At 52.3% G+C, this 21,321-nt stretch overlaps 5 protein-coding genes across 5 annotated transcripts; 2 read left to right on the top strand and 3 right to left on the bottom strand.

Annotated features, from left to right (window-relative positions):
* Positions 1 to 2,604: 2,604 nt before the first annotated feature.
* On the bottom strand, positions 2,605 to 2,916 carry LOC142111717 (histone H4). Its single transcript, XM_075193873.1, has one exon. The coding sequence runs from the start codon at positions 2,914 to 2,916 to the stop codon at positions 2,605 to 2,607; it is 312 nt and encodes a 103-aa protein (XP_075049974.1).
* A 1,070-nt stretch (positions 2,917 to 3,986) lies between these two features.
* LOC142111733 (histone H1.01-like) lies at positions 3,987 to 4,628 on the top strand. The gene has a single exon (XM_075193887.1). The coding sequence runs from the start codon at positions 3,987 to 3,989 to the stop codon at positions 4,626 to 4,628; it is 642 nt and encodes a 213-aa protein (XP_075049988.1).
* Positions 4,629 to 5,130: 502 nt separating this feature from the next.
* LOC142111716 (histone H2A type 1-like) lies at positions 5,131 to 5,523 on the bottom strand. The gene has a single exon (XM_075193872.1). The coding sequence runs from the start codon at positions 5,521 to 5,523 to the stop codon at positions 5,131 to 5,133; it is 393 nt and encodes a 130-aa protein (XP_075049973.1).
* A 300-nt stretch (positions 5,524 to 5,823) lies between these two features.
* On the top strand, positions 5,824 to 6,204 carry LOC142111715 (histone H2B 1.1-like). The gene has a single exon (XM_075193871.1). The coding sequence runs from the start codon at positions 5,824 to 5,826 to the stop codon at positions 6,202 to 6,204; it is 381 nt and encodes a 126-aa protein (XP_075049972.1).
* A 10,123-nt stretch (positions 6,205 to 16,327) lies between these two features.
* On the bottom strand, positions 16,328 to 16,767 carry LOC142111680 (histone H3). Its single transcript, XM_075193839.1, has one exon. It carries the CDS (start codon positions 16,763 to 16,765, stop codon positions 16,355 to 16,357), a length of 411 nt encoding a protein of 136 aa, XP_075049940.1. The 5' UTR covers positions 16,766 to 16,767; the 3' UTR covers positions 16,328 to 16,354.
* Positions 16,768 to 21,321: the final 4,554 nt, after the last annotated feature.

The following is a 21,321-nucleotide window of genomic DNA, read 5'->3' as shown; positions in this document are numbered from 1 at the left end:
ACACCTAAATTGTCCACCAGTAGCGGTGTTGCATAATGCCCCTCAAGGGGAGCCGCGTTGTTCCAATAACGTGCCGTCTAGGGATATCACCGGATGACGTCATCCACACGCAGTTCGATGGACCGTGATGCAACCGGAACCAAAGTGTCGCCAGTCCTGGCTCTTAAACTCCCACTGTTTTGTCCTTTGTAGTCCCTATAAAGAGAGTCTAAGACCACACGTAACTTGCAATCCGGTTGCTGGGGCTACCCAAGATTGTCCTCAGGGGCCTTATGGGAGGCAGGATAGCGGGCAAGGCCCTGTGGGGCTGTCTCCTACTAGGACTGGAAGAGGGGTCTGGATGACCGTATCTTTGGCAGGTGGGGGATTTGCTACATCCTCAATGTGTGGGAACATGAACCAGAAGTCGTCCATCACCACCAGTGGGTCAACTTGTTCTTCCGCAATTGGTACCACCAAGTGTGATTCTGAAAATAAACAGGGTCGCAGCATATTCCTGTGCTGTACTGTCACCCGTCCATCTCCATGTTCGGGCACTATATCATGCACCGGCCATCTGGATACATGTGCCTTCAGACTACGTACGGTGTTACCTGTCAGCGATCACTCAACTTGTAGCTCAGCCTCTTCATGCATACCTGCACCCTCTGTCCCAAGCGTCATGCTCCTGACGTTGCTAGCGACAGACCTTGGTGCAACCGTTTGCTAACCACATTGTGAGCTACCCCCAACTGGTGGTTACTGCTGCTAGACACAGCTGGTTGGTTCCATTTTCTTCATTATCAGGGGATGTGAGTGAGTGATAGGTCTTGCATCTCCCTTCCCTGGCAGTTGAACACTAAAATTTACGGTGTGTACCCAGTGGTGTATTGAACGCAGTTGTTATAAAACTATGCCACTTCTTGCACACATTTAACCCTTATTACTCAGTGTCTCGACTTATCCCAAGCACATCTTCCTCCTCCAGGTCCAAAGACTCTGGCCTAAGCCACTGATCTGTCCCGTAAGGATCTCACCTGGTTCTGGTGGTGGGGTAGACAGCAGTACACAGTTCCTGGATGTCCCATTGGAACTCATTAGTGCGGTCACTCAGCTAGAGTGGAGGTTGACACTGTCATGTAGCAAAGTATGAGGCAACAGGGGAGAAATTGGGCCACGCATATGTGCAAAATAGTGGTAGCAGAGTTGTTGTCTGACATTCGTTGGGTGACTTCCCCAACCCCAAATCCCCAATTGCAAGTAACCCATTGGCAGACGGGGCTTCTCGATGCCTATCTCCTGGTTAACCCTGTGGCTGGCTGTCTGACTGGTTTGCTGGCTGTCGAGATTATGAGCCAAATATATGAAATGTGATATCAGGGATAAAGTTGCCTGTACTACTATGTGACATGTAGTGGAATGCAAAGCAACCTCATCTATGACATAACTTTAAAGCTGCAATGAACCGCTATAGGAGACAAAAGCTTTCACTGTAAACAATGTCCTGTCATTGAAGTAACTCTTAACACATAACAAGACACCAGGGATCCAGATCAGAGGGGGGGGGCTGCCAATCACACACAAAGGGACCATGTGATCCGAGAGCGCATGCATGTTTCCTATAATCCACATAAGAAAAATCTAATCCTTCCTAAATATACTTCCTATAATTGATATTAATACTTAACAAACATGTGTCCATTATTTATGAATATAATTTCTCCCCCTAATCTTCGCTCCTAATAAAGAGAGAACAATGTTATACAGCTAATATGTCAGTTATACAGCTAATATGTCACAATACAAAAACAGGACTAACATCTGTATTGAGGCACATTGTAACAGTCTCTCTTAGAATGCAGGGAAGTGTACAGACTGAAACAAAGAACAGATTTAATATACAGTGTCAAATCACATATTATATTTACTATGTATCATAACCGCTGCATGAACAGTGGCAATCACATCTCCATTTTCACAGTGCTACATTGTCCCATGCTATGAATTAAAACTATTGTATGTATGATTAAAACAAATACCCAGTTCTGTGGTGAATGCTTTCTGCTGTCCTTTGAAATGTAAGAGGGAATGAGCCAGGCTGACTTAAACTTTACTTTCATTCATGCCATCTCCCTGCTCTTACCAGACCTCACATATATTATAAAGTCTGCACCAAGATATCAATTATAGGGACACATATTTAGAGTTTTCTGGAAAGATAATATATTGTTCAAATCGTGAGTTGCACCGTTTAATGTTTTACACAGACTGCAATACCACTGGTCACATTTACTCAGCAAAGGTATCTGTGCAAGATGTAATTATTATATAATCTGGTATGCTTTACAATCGTGCATTGTTACCAGCAGGACGCGATAGTCTCTTATTAACAAACTTTTCTAAGGCAACACTGACACGCAGCGATCACCTTTGCATATGTTTCAAATAGCTAATCGTGTATCCTCGAGGATACAAAAGTTAAACAGATCACCGATATATAGTGGGGAGAATTCCACACATTCTACCGAGTACTAGGGCAATATTACAGCTCTCTAATGGAAGAGATGGGCGGCCCTGAAAAGGACCTTTGTGTGTGTAATGAAATTAGACGAGAGGAGTCAGTGCTCAGCCTCCGAATCCATACAGAGTGCGGCCCTGTCTCTTCAGAGCATAGACCACATCCATAGCGGTGACAGTCTTCCGCTTGGCGTGCTCAGTGTAGGTGACGGCGTCCCGGATGACGTTCTCCAGGAAAACCTTCAGCACCCCACGGGTCTCTTCATAAATGAGGCCAGAAATACGCTTCACACCTCCTCTACGAGCCAGGCGGCGGATCGCGGGCTTTGTGATACCCTGGATATTATCCCGCAAGACTTTCCTGTGCCTCTTGGCGCCTCCTTTTCCGAGTCCTTTACCGCCTTTCCCTCTGCCAGACATGTTCAAAGGTAATCTTCTTTCCGTCTACAACAAACGAACTAAGTTACACGCTAGACAAGCTGTCCTTTTATACAGGAGAGGCGGACCTGATTGGGAACTTGAGGGAAATAGGGGAGGAGCACCAAGCAACAGGTTCCTGAGTCATACCAACACTGCCAGTTTTCAGGCCGTTGTAGTACAATTATATTTTGGTCCTGTAATGTCAATCAGGGCGACCTTTTGTTGTTAGAACGCAGAACGTAGATGTGTTCGGTTAACTCAGTATATGTTTCTGTTTTCTGAGCTCTCAGGCTGGGAATAAAGCGCTGCTTGCACTTTCACTCACTTTCTGTACCAGTGTGTGACCATTTATTCAGCGGCGGTGGCTGCATTCTGCATGCTCCGTGTTCAAACTGCCGTGTGACCATCCTTTCAGTGTTGTCTGGTAGGAGACTGTCGCAAATGTTAAATCGGGAATAGTGATTACTGGACATATACAGAGCTGACGATTGTGGTGCATGACTGTATGCCTGTCAGTATGGAACATCTGTGTAACGTGACAGTCTCACACGAGTCTGAAGGTTTAAAAAGGTAGAAATAAGACGTGAGAAGTGAAACATGACATAAAAGGAGAAGTAGGAAGGTTTACTCTGCTCAGTCACTGGGGGATCCGGGAGCTTTCTTTGGGCGCATCCACGTATTTGATCATAAGTTAAGATACAGAGAGGAGATTTAGGGAGATGGGGGTGTTGGGTGTATTTTCAGTGTATTTGCCCGGGGTTCCTCAATATAAAAAGTCTACACACGACGAAAGGGCGTCACAATGTGCTGATGAAATAAAGGACAACGAGCCGGTATTATTACACTTCATATTAAACTCATTTCTTTCAGCCATAGAAACACAAAGCGGGAGCCGACATTCTAGAACGGCGTCCATGAGGATAATGGGCGTGGTAACAATACCCCCGGAATCTGCGCACATGATTGGCTCTTCACCACAGCCAATGGCTTCGCATTCCTGGGCTCTATATAACAACTCAGTTGATGATTATCTGCATGTAAAAGTTTTGTTTCTATTTGGTGCACGGAAAATGTCAGAGACAGCTCCCGCCGCAGCGCCCGCTGCTCCAGCAGAGGCCCCCGTCAAGGGAAAGCGTCAGCCGAAGAAAGCAGCTGCAGGAAGCTCCAAGAAGGGCAACAAAACGTCCGGTCCAAGCGTGTCTGAGCAGATTGTTAAATGCGTGTCCGCATCCAAGGAGCGCAGCGGTGTTTCCCTGGCCGCCCTGAAGAAGACCCTCGCTGCTGGAGGTTACGATGTGGAGAAGAATAACAGCCGCCTGAAAGTGGCGCTCAAGAGCTTGGTGACGAAAGAGACCCTGATCCAGGTGAAAGGCAGCGGCGCCTCCGGTTCCTTCAAGCTGAACAAGAAGCAGCTGGAGAGCAAGGATAAGGCAGCTAAGAAGAAGGTGGCGGTGGTTAAACCCAAGAAAGCGGCAGCCAAGAAAGTGCCCAAGTCCCCGAAGAAGTCTCCCAGCGCAGCCAAGAGCCCGAAAAAGGCCAAGAAACCGGCAGCAGCCAAGAAAGCAGTAAAAAGCCCTAAGAAGCCGAAACCTGCTGTGAAACCCAAGAAGGCGGCCAAGAGCCCGGCTAAAAAGGCAGCTAAGCCCAAAGTGGCTAAGAGTCCGGCTAAAAAGGCAGCTAAGCCGAAGAAGGCTGCTCCTAAGAAGAAGTAACTTGGAGCCGCACTCCTGTCAATCACACAAAGGCTCTTTTCAGAGCCACCCACTCGGTCTCGACAGAGCTATATAGTATATATCCCCCTCCACACACACTTTTCTGTTACTCTATGGGGGTGGATGTGTGCGCTATGAAGCTGAGCTCTAGAGTAGCTGTTTCTTTCCGGCGGTGGTGCGAGAAAAGAGATTATAGCCGTATATACTGACTCCTGCCGTCTTATTATAAAGTGTCTGCAGCTTGTTTAAACGTAACGTCAGTGCACCGTGACAGTGCCATATATGGTTCACTTTTGTTTAATAGACGACACCGCCAATCTGGATGGGGGAGTTTAGTTCAACTGTGTCCGTTATCTAACGAGCATTACAATGTAACCTCGTCTAACTCGAGTTAACACACAGCTAAAGCGGGATGTTATAGTCGTGGATCAGCTCTTTAGGGACGGGGTGGGTGGCTCTGAAAAGAGCCTTTGTGTTGTGGGGACAATTATCCAGCAGGAAATTACTTGCTCTTGGTTGGTTTATGGCTCTCGGTTTTCTTGGGCAGTAGGACGGCCTGGATGTTGGGCAGGACTCCTCCTTGGGCGATAGTCACCCCACCGAGTAGCTTGTTGAGCTCTTCATCGTTGCGCACAGCCAGCTGTAGGTGACGGGGGATGATGCGGGTCTTCTTGTTATCACGGGCGGCATTCCCAGCCAGCTCCAGAATCTCAGCAGTCGGGTACTCCAGCACCGCTGCCAGATACACCGGGGCGCCAGCTCCCACACGCTCCGCATAGTTCCCCTTCCTCAGCAGACGGTGAACGCGACCGACCGGGAATTGGAGACCGGCTCGAGATGAGCGAGTCTTGGCCTTAGCACGGGTCTTACCGCCCTGTTTGCCTCTTCCAGACATTTCAACTTATGTGTAAGTCAATCTACAACAATAAGGCTATCTGTCCCGCCTCCGTATATTTATACGCTGTAGGGACAGACACCCTTCTCTCATTGTCCGCTATCAAATTAGCTAGTGCCGCTCAAGTTCAAACAAACACCAATCCGCAGCAGCGGGTGGGATTTGACATCGCACAACATCCAATAGTGCACAGAGCAGACTGTGGGTCTCATTTACATGGGCTGCCTATAAATAGAGCGGCTGTGGGAGGTATCAGGAACAGTTTCTGCACATTGTGATTGGGATCGTTTTGTCGCTATAATGCCTGAACCAGCCAAGTCTGCCCCAGCAGCCAAAAAGGGCTCAAAGAAAGCCGTCACCAAGACCCAGAAGAAAGATGGCAAGAAGCGGAGAAAGAGCAGGAAGGAGAGTTATGCTATTTATATCTACAAGGTGCTGAAGCAGGTCCACCCCGACACCGGCATCTCCTCTAAGGCCATGGGCATCATGAACTCCTTCGTCAACGACATCTTTGAGCGCATTGCTGGAGAAGCTTCCCGCCTGGCTCACTACAACAAGCGCTCCACCATCACCTCCAGGGAGATCCAGACCGCCGTACGTCTGCTGCTGCCCGGAGAGCTGGCCAAGCACGCCGTGTCCGAGGGCACCAAGGCCGTCACCAAATACACCAGCGCCAAATAATTCACCCGTGATATCCTGAGACCACAAAGGCTCTTTTCAGAGCCACCCACCTTCTCTCTGATCGGGCTGTATTCACATTCCCTGTAAGTCATGGATAACAGGTTTTCCTATACTGTACCACCACCATCCCCTGTACGAATATTTTGTCTGTCTTGCAGCATCTATTTAACGGCTTGTAGTATGAATCAGCTCTCGCCCATTGGGTAACCCAGACGTACTTTAGTTACTCTAGGAATCAGTATAGTGTAAGGTCCCTAAAGGAGATGTGCCTCACAGGGCGACTAACTCCTAATACCTCCTAATTTACCACGATCCGCGTGGATGACTGGATCCCACCTCGGTCCCGGTTTGGGTTTTCTCCGGACGCCCGCAAGTAACACCTAAGAGGGAAACACACAGTTAACCCGAGTCTACCAAGTAAGGGCTGTCCGAGACTACGGCAAGGGACGAGGACACGGTCAGTCCAAGCTCCTTGCCGCCTCCTCACTTTGTTCTTGCCAAGACGCGGGGGACTACAGGCACTGAAGGCCAAGACTAATCCGAGGACTAATCCCGCCTCAAGTGCCTCACACACCTGCCGGTGAGGGCCTAACCGAAAGGAGGAATCGAGCGTGATACTCACCGGGACACTCCCACTTCCGATCCGGTTCTCCTGCACCTTCCCGACTCCTGCGGATGACAAGAACACACAGCCTCCCTCTACGCTCTCCGTGAACTAAGATGGCACCCACAAAACTGGACTAACTACAACGGCGACCCGACCCTAACAACGTTCTAATGGTCGGCAACGCAACTAAGTCAAACACTAGGACTAACTAAATGTGGTGCACTAACGGAACTACTAGTTACACGCTACGGGGAACACCAGCCGGTGTTCACAGCCTAAACCGGAGGGCGGTTCCTAACCCCCTCTCCCAGGTCGTACCAAGAAGCTGCCTTCTTGCTATGGAGTCACACACAGGCCCTAAGTACGGGTTCTTTAAGCCCGGCTGAGGCTCAGTAAAACAGCACACTAACCCGCGGGCCGACTGCCGCACGGAACAGCCGATCGAACTGAACCGCCCGACTGCAGGTCCACCTGCACGGAACCGGCCTTGAGGACCCTTGATCAGAACCACGGCCGCCCCTGGAACTGCCTCAAGGTGTGCTGTACTGCCACCAACTCACTCAGCCACCCCCTCTGGGTACCAGTGTGACCCCGGGGACCTAAGGGACAGGGAAACTACATGTGTTCTCCCCTGACTATGTGTATGCTGGTACTTACACTTGTCCCCCACAGCACGGGTTAGCACAGGAAAACCACAGGAAACAAGAGCCTACCTTTAATGGGGGCCTGACGTCTTGCCCCTGGACACAGTTAGAAAGCACACCAAAATACTGTAATGTAAACTACACTCGCCACACAGACAGAATAAATAGATACAGTATACAGTACCTTGCCCGCTACTTACCCGAACACACCGCTGCTAGCCAACCAGCAGGTTGCTACAGCACCACAGGAGCCTACGCTCGACCGTACCTCCTAACCACGTGTGCTCACCTCACACCGGACCGCGCCTACTCTCACGAGGCTCCCACGCCTCTACCTCACACCACCAGGGCCTTATGCCCTACACACCATGGGTCTCTGCCCAGCTACACACAGAGCCTTCTGCTCTGACTAATGGGCCTCAGCCCCCTCTCTAACTCAGGGCTCTGAGCCCACTCACTAGGGCCTTGTGCCCTACTACCTAGGGGTCCTAGCCCCTGCCTGAGGCCTGTGGCCTTCCTAACTAACTGAGGGCCTTGTGCCCTTAATAGCAGATGGGCTACCAGCCCCTAACCAGGCCCTCTGGCCTTCCTATGGCCTCTAGGCCACTAACTACCTAAGGGCCTTGTGCCCTTGTACACCTGGGGCTCTGAGTCCCCCTCTCTAACTAACAGGGGCTTGTCCCCTTTATATAGATACTAATGGCCTACTGGCCCACTACCACGTTGGGGCCTAGTGCCCAGGTCCCTGGGCCTTGTGCCCCTAATTCACGTGCCACGGGCCTTGTGCCCGACTGTGCCACGAGCCTAGTGCCCGACGTTATTGTATGTGCTGCGGGCGCGGGCCCGGGAGAGGAGTTGCCTGGCAAGGCCTTACCTGGGGCTGTCTTCGGGGAGCTTCTCCTGGACTCCTTCCCCGCCTGCCGCCGCTTCTACGCTCTGCCGCCGGCTTCTATTCTTGATCCCGCCGGTCTTCAGGCAGCAGAGGCGCTCTTAGCCCTAACAAGGGCTCTCTGCCGCCACTGCTGGTCTCCGCTGCCTTCTCTTCTGGTCTTGATCCCGCAGGTCTCCGCGACACGTCCTCTTCTGACTCTCTCCGCCGTCGAACTGCCCATGGCGGCGCGCGCGCCGACTTAAATAGTCGGCGCCGCGCTAGCGTCATCACGTAGCGTCGACGCGACGCCACGTGATGACATGGCGGGCCCGGATTGGTCCGTCGCCATGTTTCTTTTTGAAATGGCCGGGAGGTGAGCCCTGATTGGCTCACCGTCCCGGCTGAACGGAGGGGACCGCCGCCCGAGGGATGACGACGGCCCCGGCCAGGTAAGTCCTCCACATTTCCCCCGTTTTTAATGTCAGCAGTCCATGCCGACAAAACCCTGGTCCACACGAAATCCGGGTCAGTATAACGTCCTCCAGGCTGGCCCAAGTTTGGCCGCTGCGATCTTCTGGGTTGAAGCGGCGGTGTCGGAAGGTCCAGGTCCACTGGAGTAGCATCCGGAGTAACAACGTCGTCAGCGGTCATTGGTGCCCACCAATCCACCCCCGTCGGGGCGGGTATAGGATCTGGCTCACTTCTCTCCTGGACGTCGGAAGGCAAATCCAGAAAACCACAGGGACGTAACATATTCCGATGTAGCACCCGCGGTCTTCCAGTCCCTTCCGCAGGAACCACCTCATACAAAGGAAGGTCAGGAGCCATGCGCCGTTGCACTACATGTGGCAACACTTCCCACCGATCGCTGAGTTTATTTCCCAACCTCTTAACTCTTACCAGTACCCGCTGACCCACTACGAAGGGGGAAGCCGTGCTGTTGGTTGGCCCGTGATGGACTTTGGACCGTAGCTGCCCCCTAACCACGTCCCCGGCAATCTTCAGCTTCCTCTTCTGCTCGGTCACCCAGCCGCTGGGAGTCCATCTGTCCGCTTCTTCGGGGACGGACAACTCCAAATCACGCCACTCCCTTCCAGGCCGCCCAAACAAAAGGAAGTATGGGGTATAACCGGTGGTACTATGTACCCGGTTATTGTATACCCACACCAAGTCCTGCACGTACTCCGGCCAGCGGTTCTTTTGCCCAGAGCCCTGAGCATTTGCAGCAAGGTCCGATTGAACCTTTCACAGGCGCCATTACCTTGAGGGTGATAAGGAGTGGTCCGGGACTTCTGTACCCCATAAGTGTCACACAGACCCTCCATGAGGCGTCCCTGAAAACAGGCTCCCTGATCCGAGTGAATCCGCTCCGGGCACCCATATCTCCGAATGAAGTGCTCCACAATGGCGCGCGTAGCTGCTTCCGCCGTCTGATTTCGTGTGGGCACAACGACGGTGAACTTTGTAAAGTGGTCGGTCATGACCAACGCGTAGCTATGACCACTACTTGACTCCCCAACCAGGACGTAATCAATCATAAGCAGCTCCAAGGGTCGCCCCGTCTGAATGGTTTGCACGGGCGCATGCTGCTCCCCAGCCTTACTTACCCCACATCGTGGACAGGCTCGGCAGACCTCTTCCGCCAACGCCTTGGCGCCAGGTACGCAGTACTGCCTGCGTAGCCATTGATGGGTCTTGGCCGCCCCGAGATGAGCGCCTTTTTCATGGGCTTCCAGTACCAAGTCCCGCGCCATGGACTCAGGCACCACCTGCCATACAGGACGGAGCTCTTGCTCCAGGTAGGCTCGGCGAACTAGCACCCCTTCCCTCACTGCCAGTTGATCCCATCTGTGCAATAGCCGTCGTCCGGCTATGGACAGTCGACGCCGTTCTTCACTAGAGGGCCAATGTCCCTGTTGCTTCCATCGGCGGACACACCGCAATGGAGCATCCTGAGCCTGCCGTTCGGCCCAATCTACGGTCGTCTTGGGCACACTCAGAGCACAAACAGGAGATGTCAACTGGGTCAGATCCGGGATCTCCTCCCCTTCTCTGTCCTCATCACTAGGCCCCTCCGGCCCTTGCAGGGGATAACGGGACAACGCATCCGCATTCCCATTAGCCTTTCCGGGTCGATACCGGATCTTATATCCGAACTTGGCCAACCGAGCCATCCAGCGCTGTTCCAGCGCCCCTAACTTGGCCGTGCCCAAGTAGGCCAAGGGATTGTGATCGGTCACTATGTCGAACTCAGCGCCGGTCAAGTATTCCGTGAACTTTTCGGTTACTGCCCAAACCACTGCTAACAACTCCAGCTTAAAGGCACTGTAATTATCGGGGTTTCTTTCTGAATCCCGCAGGCTCCGGCTTCCGTAGGCAATGACCCGTTCTTTGCCGTCTTGGACTTGTGCTAGCACGGCCCCCAGGCCCTTGAGACTTCCATCAGTATACAGAACGAAGGGCTTTTCGAAGTCAGCGTACGCCAGCACTGGAGCCGTCGTCAGGTCTTCTTTGAGCGTCGTGAACGCCTTTTCCTGAGCGTCTCCCCAGGCTATGGCTTGATTCTTAGCCGTAGTGGCAACGCCCCTCAATAATTCGTGTAGCGGGCCAGCCACCTTCGCGAAGTCTTTGATGAATCTCCGATAGTAGCCCACTAACCCCAGAAATGCTCTCAGTTCCGTCACCGTTCGAGGGATCTTCCAGTCCAACACCGCAGAAACCTTATCCGGAGTGGGGCTCACCCCATCCCGGGACACAATATGTCCCAGGTATTCCAACCGAGATTTCAGAAGATGACACTTTCGCGGCTTCAACTTCAGGCCGAACTTCTCCAAGCGCTGTAGGACGACGTCGAGTCGATCCAGATGTTCCTTGACCGTGGGAGCGAAGATGATGATATCATCCAAATAGATCAGGAGAGCGTCGAAGTTCAGGTTTCCCAGACATCTCTCCATTAACCGTTGGAAGGTGGCGGGAGCATTAGTGAGCCCAAACGGCATCCTACAGAACTCAAACAGACCCATTGGTGTGATGAAGGCCGTCTTCTGCCGGTCCTCTGCCGCCACTGGTACTTGCCAGTATCCGCTGGCAAGATCCAGAGTGGAGAAATATCTCGCCTTTCCTAGCGCAGCTAGCGATTCCTCAATCCTGGGCAATGGATACGCGTCGCGAACAGTACAACTATTCAATCGCCGATAGTCCACACAGAACCTGATAGCGCCATCTTTCTTCCGTACTAAGACGATAGGAGCTGCCCACGGGCTCTTACTTTCGGTAATCACGTGGCTATCCAACATCTGCCTAATCATCAGCTTGACCTCTTGGTACAACTTGGGCGGGATTGGCCGATATCTCTCCCTAATGGGCAGACTGTCTCCGGTACGGATATTATGTTCCAGTTCCTCCGTGTACCCAAAATCCTCTTCACTTCGGGAGAACACTTTCTGTCTGGCCCACAATATCTGCTGTAAACGGGTAACATCTCGAGGCTCGATCCCTTCCAAGGAAACATCCATTTGTTCCAAAATGGTGTTGCCGTTCCACTCGCGGGACAGGCTATCGTCACCCTCCACCTGGACCGCCAAGCCCCCTTGTTGTCATGACGCGGGTTTGAGAAGTATCTGCCGGTCATCTCCAATCTGTTCTGCTTCTACGGCGATAACTCGAGCGACAGTCGTACCAGGCCCCATCGTCTGAGTATGGTCCTGCACATTACATAACCGCACGGGTACCCTTCCTCGATGTACCCTGGCCAACGCACGGGCAACAAGAGGTCCTTCCGCCGTTCGTTCCGGACTGACCGGTTCCACCAACACCACTCTTCCCTCTAATCTCCGGTTTGTCCTCACTTCCATATATTGCAGCACCTCCTGACCAGGGGGTACTTCAACCGTCTGTCGATAGTTGGTCCGTAGGTAGCCAAGGAGCTCCAGTCCCGACTCAGTCGGTTCTTCATCACACCGTCGTACCATTCTCTGGAAAACCTGCTGCACGGGCCGGGGTACGTCCAACTCTCTCCAGTATCGAGCCCCTTTGGCGTGGAATAAGGCCTGATCCAAATTTTGTAGGGCGTTCATCCCCAGGATCACCGGGCCATGACGAAGCTCTTTTCCACCAACCACCAGAATGCCCTTCTTTCCCAAGGTCTGTCCGCATACTTCAATTTCCAACCAGACTACTCCCACGACAGGGATGGGCAAATTGTTGGCGGCGGTCAGCTTAATCCACGTTTGGGCCCGGCTCTTCTGCAGGTGAGCGTAGTTTTCCAGGAAACACCGCTCCGACATAGTGGTCACCTGAGACCCCGTGTCCAGCAGACACTGTTGTGGTTTACCCCCTAACGTGGCTACTACGGTAGGGCACTCCCCCACCAAATCAGCAGAGTTGGTGAAGTTGGGGTTTGCCCCCATCTCCCCCGCGGGTGGCCCCTTCACCGCGAGGGACTCTAGTTTAACGGTGCCTGGTTTGGAGGTTCGGGACAGTTTCGGGCATAATGTCCCACGCGTTGGCATCTCCAGCAGCGAACGCCCGGTCTTGGGCCCTGCTGGGACCTGGGGGCGCTTCGCCGTTCCTCTATAGGTCCCCCTTCACTTCGGCGATCCCTCGGCCGACGGACTTCCTGCCGCAATTGGGCGACTTCTTCCTTCATGGCTAAGAGAGCTTCCTTTAGATCTTTCACACAACTCTCCAACGGTTGGGCCTCTGCTTCGGACGGGCTACTGGTGAGCAGGACTTGCTGGGGCGCTACCGCGTAAGGCCCGTAGTGATCATCTCTGTCCCGGGACACAGCCTCCGCTTGTATTTCCTGGAACGCCAGGTGAGGTTGGTCCCGCACCTTGTCCAGTAGAATGTGCTGGAGTGGCACGTTCCAGAGCCCCAGGGCAAATTGGTCTCGCAGTAGCACATCCGAGTCTCCCATGGCGGCCGACCCCCGTGGGTCTCTCTGCCAGAGTTCTCCCGCCAATTCTAGTAGAGCGTTGCCAAACTGGGTCAGACTCTCGTCTTCTCTCTGCACACGCCCGAAGAACCTCTTCCTCAGAACTGCCGCAGAGGAGGTGTCACCGTACAATCCTCCCAAGATTTTGAAGATGGCGTCCAGGGTGTCCCTATCTGATTTGGGTCGAAGAAGAACCGTCTTCCTGGCATCCCCTTCCAGGGCGTTCAGAGCCAGCTCCACCTTCATGGCACCGGTGATATGATACAACCGGGCAGTGCCATGCAGCCGTTCCTGCCAGTCGGCGAAAGCAAGATTCTTTCCATCGAACTTCGGCAGGTGGGACAACGCGGCACCCACAGCCATCACATTAGGCGGGTTGCGCTCGGGGGAAGGCGTGGTTGGTCGTGAATCCGTCATCACGAACGCGGATCCTGCCGACTACGCCAAAATGTAAGGTCCCTAAAGGAGATGTGCCTCACAGGGCGACTAACTCCTAATACCTCCTAATTTACCACGATCCGCGTGGATGACTGGATCCCACCTCGGTCCCGGTTTGGGTTTTCTCCGGACGCCCGCAAGTAACACCTAAGAGGGAAACACACAGTTAACCCGAGTCTACCAAGTAAGGGCTGTCCGAGACTACGGCAAGGGACGAGGACACGGTCAGTCCAAGCTCCTTGCCGCCTCCTCACTTTGTTCTTGCCAAGACGCGGGGGACTACAGGCACTGAAGGCCAAGACTAATCCGAGGACTAATCCCGCCTCAAGTGCCTCACACACCTGCCGGTGAGGGCCTAACCGAAAGGAGGAATCGAGCGTGATACTCACCGGGACACTCCCACTTCCGATCCGGTTCTCCTGCACCTTCCCGACTCCTGCGGATGACAAGAACACACAGCCTCCCTCTACGCTCTCCGTGAACTAAGATGGCACCCACAAAACTGGACTAACTACAACGGCGACCCGACCCTAACAACGTTCTAATGGTCGGCAACGCAACTAAGTCAAACACTAGGACTAACTAAATGTGGTGCACTAACGGAACTACTAGTTACACGCTACGGGGAACACCAGCCGGTGTTCACAGCCTAAACCGGAGGGCGGTTCCTAACCCCCTCACCCAGGTCGTACCAAGAAGCTGCCTTCTTGCTATGGAGTCACACACAGGCCCTAAGTACGGGTTCTTTAAGCCCGGCTGAGGCTCAGTAAAACAGCACACTAACCCGCGGGCCGACTGCCGCACGGAACAGCCGATCGAACTGAACCGCCCGACTGCCTGTACTCGGGTATCTCACACGTGTCCCTACGTCCGGAACCACAGGTCCACCTGCACGGAACCGGCCTTGAGGACCCTTGATCAGAACCACGGCCGCCCCTGGAACTGCCTCAAGGTGTGCTGTACTGCCACCAACTCACTCAGCCACCCCCTCTGGGTACCAGTGTGACCCCGGGGACCTAAGGGACAGGGAAACTACATGTGTTCTCCCCTGACTATGTGTATGCTGGTACTTACACTTGTCCCCCACAGCACGGGTTAGCACAGGAAAACCACAGGAAACAAGAGCCTACCTTTAATGGGGGCCTGACGTCTTGCCCCTGGACACAGTTAGAAAGCACACCAAAATACTGTAATGTAAACTACACTCGCCACACAGACAGAATAAATAGATACAGTATACAGTACCTTGCCCGCTACTTACCCGAACACACCGCTGCTAGCCAACCAGCAGGTTGCTACAGCACCACAGGAGCCTACGCTCGACCGTACCTCCTAACCACGTGTGCTCACCTCACACCGGACCGCGCCTACTCTCACGAGGCTCCCACGCCTCTACCTCACACCACCAGGGCCTTATGCCCTACACACCATGGGTCTCTGCCCAGCTACACACAGAGCCTTCTGCTCTGACTAATGGGCCTCAGCCCCCTCTCTAACTCAGGGCTCTGAGCCCACTCACTAGGGCCTTGTGCCCTACTACCTAGGGGTCCTAGCCCCTGCCTGAGGCCTGTGGCCTTCCTAACTAACTGAGGGCCTTGTGCCCTTAATAGCAGATGGGCTACCAGCCCCTAACCAGGCCCTCTGGCCTTCCTATGGCCTCTAGGCCACTAACTACCTAAGGGCCTTGTGCCCTTGTACACCTGGGGCTCTGAGTCCCCCTCTCTAACTAACAGGGGCTTGTCCCCTTTATATAGATACTAATGGCCTACTGGCCCACTACCACGTTGGGGCCTAGTGCCCAGGTCCCTGGGCCTTGTGCCCCTAATTCACGTGCCACGGGCCTTGTGCCCGACTGTGCCACGAGCCTAGTGCCCGACGTTATTGTATGTGCTGCGGGCGCGGGCCCAGGAGAGGAGTTGCCTGGCAAGGCCTTACCTGGGGCTGTCTTCGGGGAGCTTCTCCTGGACTCCTTCCCCGCCTGCCGCCGCTTCTACGCTCTGCCGCCGGCTTCTGTTCTTGATCCCGCCGGTCTTCAGGCAGCAGAGGCGCTCTTAGCCCTAACAAGGGCTCTCTGCCGCCACTGCTGGTCTCCGCTGCCTTCTCTTCTGGTCTTGATCCCGCAGGTCTCCGCGACACGTCCTCTTCTGACTCTCTCCGCCGTCGAACTGCCCATGGCGGCGCGCGCGCCGACTTAAATAGTCGGCGCCGCGCTAGCGTCATCACGTAGCGTCGACGCGACGCCACGTGATGACATGGCGGGCCCGGATTGGTCCGTCGCCATGTTTCTTTTTGAAATGGCCGGGAGGTGAGCCCTGATTGGCTCACCGTCCCGGCTGAACGGAGGGGACCGCCGCCCGAGGGATGACGATGGCCCCGGCCAGGTAAGTCCTCCACAATAGACCCAGGCAATGTTTCGTCCTGCACCGAAGGGAGAACTGTTGTTAAAATGAATTTTAGGGACGTTACAGTAACACTTAAAAAAACGGGATAACTTTTAAAACAGGTTTTAGATCTCAACATGTATAAAGCACCCGCCCCTCCCAGGTCATATAATGTCGGAAAGCTGGGTAGATGGGAGGATACAGCTCGTTCGAATGCGCATTTGGTGGCTCTCAAAAGAGCCTTTGTGCTGTGTACGTAGGAGGGACGAGTATCTATGCTCTCTCCCCTCGGATCCTGCGGGCCAGCTGGATGTCTTTGGGCATGATGGTCACTCTCTTGGCGTGGATGGCGCACAGGTTGGTGTCCTCGAAGAGCCCCACCAGATAAGCCTCGCTGGCCTCTTGCAGAGCCATGACTGCTGAGCTCTGGAAGCGCAGGTCGGTCTTGAAGTCCTGGGCGATCTCACGTACTAAGCGCTGGAAGGGCAACTTGCGGATCAGCAGCTCGGTGGACTTCTGGTAGCGGCGGATCTCTCGCAGAGCAACAGTGCCGGGACGGTAGCGGTGAGGCTTCTTCACGCCGCCAGTAGCTGGGGCGCTTTTCCTGGCAGCTTTGGTCGCCAGCTGCTTGCGGGGAGCTTTCCCGCCGGTGGACTTGCGAGCGGTTTGCTTAGTTCTAGCCATTATTCAAAATTATAATGAATATTAAAGACGGCAGCTTAACAATCCTATTTAGACATAGCGCTGCACGATGATTGGATGAGTTAAGCATGCCCCCCTCCTTTGATTGGCTTAAATAAACTGTGGACTATTTCAAATTAACCCGCCAGTAGTAACGTACTTCCCAGATCAACGGTATACTAAGTCTTATTAGAAACTCGGGAATGAAAGGATTTGAGCGGGAAAGCATTACTTTGTTTCCACGCAGCGTTCAAACAGATGTTCTATTTACTGTGTGGGAAAAAACAGCCACCATTAACCCCATGCTCACCACCAGTTATTGGGATCCGCCGATCATTTGTTGCCACCGAACAGCCAGAAATTGCAGTCAACACTTTCTTCACATTTTAGTTTTTTCTTATTTTTATTGGTATTCTCTTAAAACTAAGCCGATATCAATCCATCACACAAGTACCCAGCAGCATCAATAAAGGTCCAGTACCCGTTGGAGTCCCCCTGTTCTCTGAAATATGCCAGTCACACTTCTCCAAAATGCTCCACGTGTATAGTATAACCATGTATGTCACCGTGCCATTAGAATATGGTCTCTCAGGGTTATATCATAGGACAAAAGGTTTCCCTTTCTGAGGCAGGTGATAGCTTGGCAAATAAGGTTGCTTTTGGGCCAGTCAGTAAGCTGGCAACAAACATGGGCTATGCGTTACCCTGGTATCCTCACAGATGCCAAGCAATATAGAGCAGACAGATTACCTTTTATCCAGAGACACATAAAATAACACAACTTAAGTTTTCACATGTAACATAATTTGTGGGCAGTGTTAGAGCACAGTTACAATCTTTTTGTTCCTTTTTAAGCTAAACTGTGGTCATCATAAACACGCACAACTCTTTGTTCCCTCATGCTCCCCTCCCCTTCTCATATACCCCTCCTCCACTCCATGCAGTCCTTCCATTCCCTCTCCTTTATCTACCCTCTGTCTCTCACCATGGGGTATATTTAAGAAAGCATGATAGTGCTCTTACCGGCAAATTAAGCTTCCTGGGTGTCCTCCGCAAATTTATGAAAGGTGCATTGCAGCAGATATCGTGGATATCTGCTGCTTTGCACTCATCTTCGTTTTTAGGAGTAGTTGACATTCAACAGTATGGTGACTGCTCCCAGCTCAAATCTAACAAGTTCCGAAAAAATCCAATGCTGTCATCTCTGCTTCGAAGAGCAGAGCTGGACAGCGCATGTGTGGAGGGATCACAGGATCCCTCCCTGTCACTTACAGCTCTATCTCTGCAACGATAGTTGCAGAGACAGAGCAGGGATCTCTGTGCGCATGTGCAGTTCTTCGAAATGCACATGCGCAATTGAAGGATGAAGAGAACGAGGAGTAGATCCGGAGACAGCTCTTCCGAAGAGGGGGAGTAAGTATGATTTTTTTGTAATCACAGAAACAGCAGTTTTTCGAAACAGCTGTTCCTATGATCTGTTGTTCATAAATTTGAGAAATAGTTCAATCCTTATCCATGCGATAAGGATTGATAACTATTTCTCACTTTTGCCGATGATTGATAAATGTGCCCCATGTCTCCTTGCTCAAGTCCTATACCCATCCTCACCCCCAGCTCCCCCCGTCCTACCCTAATCACAACCCACCTCCCCGCTCAAGTAACCCTGCCAATCTCATCCATATCTCCCCACTTCCCTCCCTCGCTTTCTCCTGTGCCCTCTGGAACTGCAGTGTCATGTGCAATAAACTGCCCTCTGTCCGCAACCTCTTCATCTCCATCTCTCTTAGGGGTCTATTATTACCCTTCGCTTTTTCAGTATAAACTTTTCAATCCCCATCCCATAGATGCGGATTCAAAAGTTTCTCAAATTTATTAACTCTCCGTTGGTGCCCCCTTTGGTTCCTTCCACTTACCTTGTCTTCCGATCAGCACCTGTAAGACAAGAGAGACAGCACAATGACAGCCCTTCCCAACACCTCTGTTACTTACCCGATCCAGAGGGACCGCTATGGAACTCACCACACCGGACGTTACCTTAGACCGACCACTCTCACGTCCTGAGACGCTGTGCCCCACAGGCCTGCGCCCGCGGCCGTTAAGCCCGTCTTGTCCTGAACTTGGGTGCCCTTCCGGACGGATGGATGGGGTTCTATAAACCGCTCCAGAACTCTTCTTAGTACCTACTTAGGAACCGAGTGTTCCGTACTCTACGTCAGGTCCTAGCGTCCTGCTAAAAGAGTAATTGGTACTCACTTGTTCCGCGCAGGAAACTCAGCTTGACCCGCCTTCTTCGGGTCTTCCAGGCTCTCCAACCGCCGGCGCCTCTTCTCCTGTTTGGCGCTGTCAAAGGCTGCTTTGCGGGGGCGCTCTTAGCCCTTACAAGGGCTCCCCACCGACGATCTCTGCTCCGGCGTCTTGCTTGAAGTCTTCGGGCATCAGGGTAGCTCACAGCCCTTACAAGGGCTCCCTAACGCTTCCGCCGCTGCTGGACGTCTGGACGCGACGTCCTCCTACTTCCCCTCCGCCGCCGCACAGCCCTCGCGTTGGCGCCCGGCGACAGAAAAAGCCGCGGGCACACTGACGATATCAGCCGTTGCCGCGAGCCCTGATTGGCTAGCGGTGGCACCAGTAGTTTGAATGGCCGGAGGCGAGCCAGGATTGGTTCGCCGACCCGGCCGCTGATTGGCCAGCAGCGGGAAGTAAGCCGGGATTGGCTCATTTGCCCGCTGCCACCGGGACCTTTCCAGGGAGGAATGAATACTCACCGCTGGACTGGTGAGTAGCTTTGTCCTGCGCCTCCCTCTCGGCCGCCTTGTCGCCGGGGCACTTCTCCACACTGCTCACCCCTCTTTCAATCCCTTTGCGCATGCTTCGACCGGTGACCTCGGGCATGCGCACAGAAATCCCTGAATGAAGAACATGCGGAAAGTGACATGGAGGGATCATGTGATCCCTTCACACATGCGCTGTGCAGCTCTGCTCTTCTGAGCAGAGCTGTTTTCAGTGAAAGTTTTCAATCATGTTAATGTTCGCCAGCTTCAGATGGCGTATATTAACATGGTTGAAAGCTAAGTTTCGGTCACTGTTGCATAGAGTTACTGAGCACTTCCCATGCACTGTTATGGGGAGTGCTCAGTAAAACGATGAGAGATGCAAAGCAGCAGATATCTGAGATATCTGCAGCGATGCTAGAATAATACATAGTAATTTAGCCGATAATACCCGAAAACTGTTGTTTTCGAGGATTTACCGCTAAATTAAAAGACGGATAGCTTTGATAAATAGGCCCCTCTACCTTCTAGCCATCACTGAAACTTGGCTCTCTTTTTCCGACACAGCTTCCCCCACTGCTCTCTCCCATGGGGGCATATACTTTAACCCATTCCACCAGACCGGATGACCCTCCAGGAGATGGAGTATTGACATTACCATAACTAGCCATTTTAGTGCCCTGGACGAGACAGGGAACCGGCGCCCCCCATCTAAGTGGGAGTGCCAATCGTCGAGTGGGCGTGATCAACCTTATGTGGGGGGCGTGGCTAGCGCTTTACAAGTTCTAGACCGCACTGAAGCCCCCTCCCTCCCCATTCTTCTCGGTCTGGCTTTGTAAGGATCTTTATGTAATAAGCCTCCATAGAATCAAAGTACTTTAAATGCAGATATCACATGCTAGCTGTATAAAAATTAATTGGTTATTGAAATAAAACTCACTGAAACAAATTAAAACATAAATGTAACGGTACCATCTGTATCACACTGCCCAATCATCACACTGTGCCCTCCATCACAGTTTCTCCTTTATCACACCGTGCCATGGAGCCATCTTTATCACAGTGGCCCCCTTATCACCACCACACGAAATGAATTATATATATATATACATACATACACATATATACACACACATACAATATAAAGAGCCTCCTAGTGTCCGCCATACCTTACAGAGAGCATTCCTGTGACCTCCATACAATACAGAGAGCATTAGTTTGATCACCATACAATACAGAGAGCATTCCTATGACCCCATACTATACAGAGAGCATTCCTATAACCACCATACTATACAGAGAGCATTCCTATGACCGCCATACTATACAGAGAGCATTTCTATGACCACCATACTATACAGAGAGCATTCCTATGACCACCATACAATACAGAGAGCATTCTTATGACTGCAATACAGATAAATACCTCACCTGAAATTAAATCAACTAATTGGCTGGAATAATCATATGACTGGATGGTCGCCACTAACATTACTAAGTGACGCTAGTAAATCAGACAATTCGCTTATACAGTCACATGACCGGACGGTTGCCATCAACATCGTTAGGCGACGTCAGCAAATCAGATTATTGGCTGATGCAGTCCCATGACCGGACGGTTGCTATCAATGTCGCTGAGTGACGTCACCAATTATGGGAGGATTTTCCCATTTATAAAGCCAATTAACACACATCCCGGCTTGCCTCGAAAAAGCCTCTTAGCGAAACGCGCGTCGACGGACGCTGCGTATGCTACTCATGATAGATTTAGATTGTGAAAGCATTTAA

The sequence above is a fragment of the Mixophyes fleayi genome, assembly GCF_038048845.1.
Source record: "Mixophyes fleayi isolate aMixFle1 chromosome 4 unlocalized genomic scaffold, aMixFle1.hap1 SUPER_4_unloc_4, whole genome shotgun sequence".
Classification (NCBI taxonomy): domain Eukaryota; kingdom Metazoa; phylum Chordata; class Amphibia; order Anura; family Limnodynastidae; genus Mixophyes; species Mixophyes fleayi.
This window is presented reverse-complemented; position numbering and strand designations above follow the sequence as displayed.

Coding starts and splice junctions, on each gene's coding strand:
- LOC142111717 (XM_075193873.1), bottom strand. CDS start 2,916: ATGTCTGGCAGAGGGAAAGGCGGTAAAGGACTCGGAAAAGGAGGCGCC.
- LOC142111733 (XM_075193887.1), top strand. CDS start 3,987: ATGTCAGAGACAGCTCCCGCCGCAGCGCCCGCTGCTCCAGCAGAGGCC.
- LOC142111716 (XM_075193872.1), bottom strand. CDS start 5,523: ATGTCTGGAAGAGGCAAACAGGGCGGTAAGACCCGTGCTAAGGCCAAG.
- LOC142111715 (XM_075193871.1), top strand. CDS start 5,824: ATGCCTGAACCAGCCAAGTCTGCCCCAGCAGCCAAAAAGGGCTCAAAG.
- LOC142111680 (XM_075193839.1), bottom strand. CDS start 16,765: ATGGCTAGAACTAAGCAAACCGCTCGCAAGTCCACCGGCGGGAAAGCT.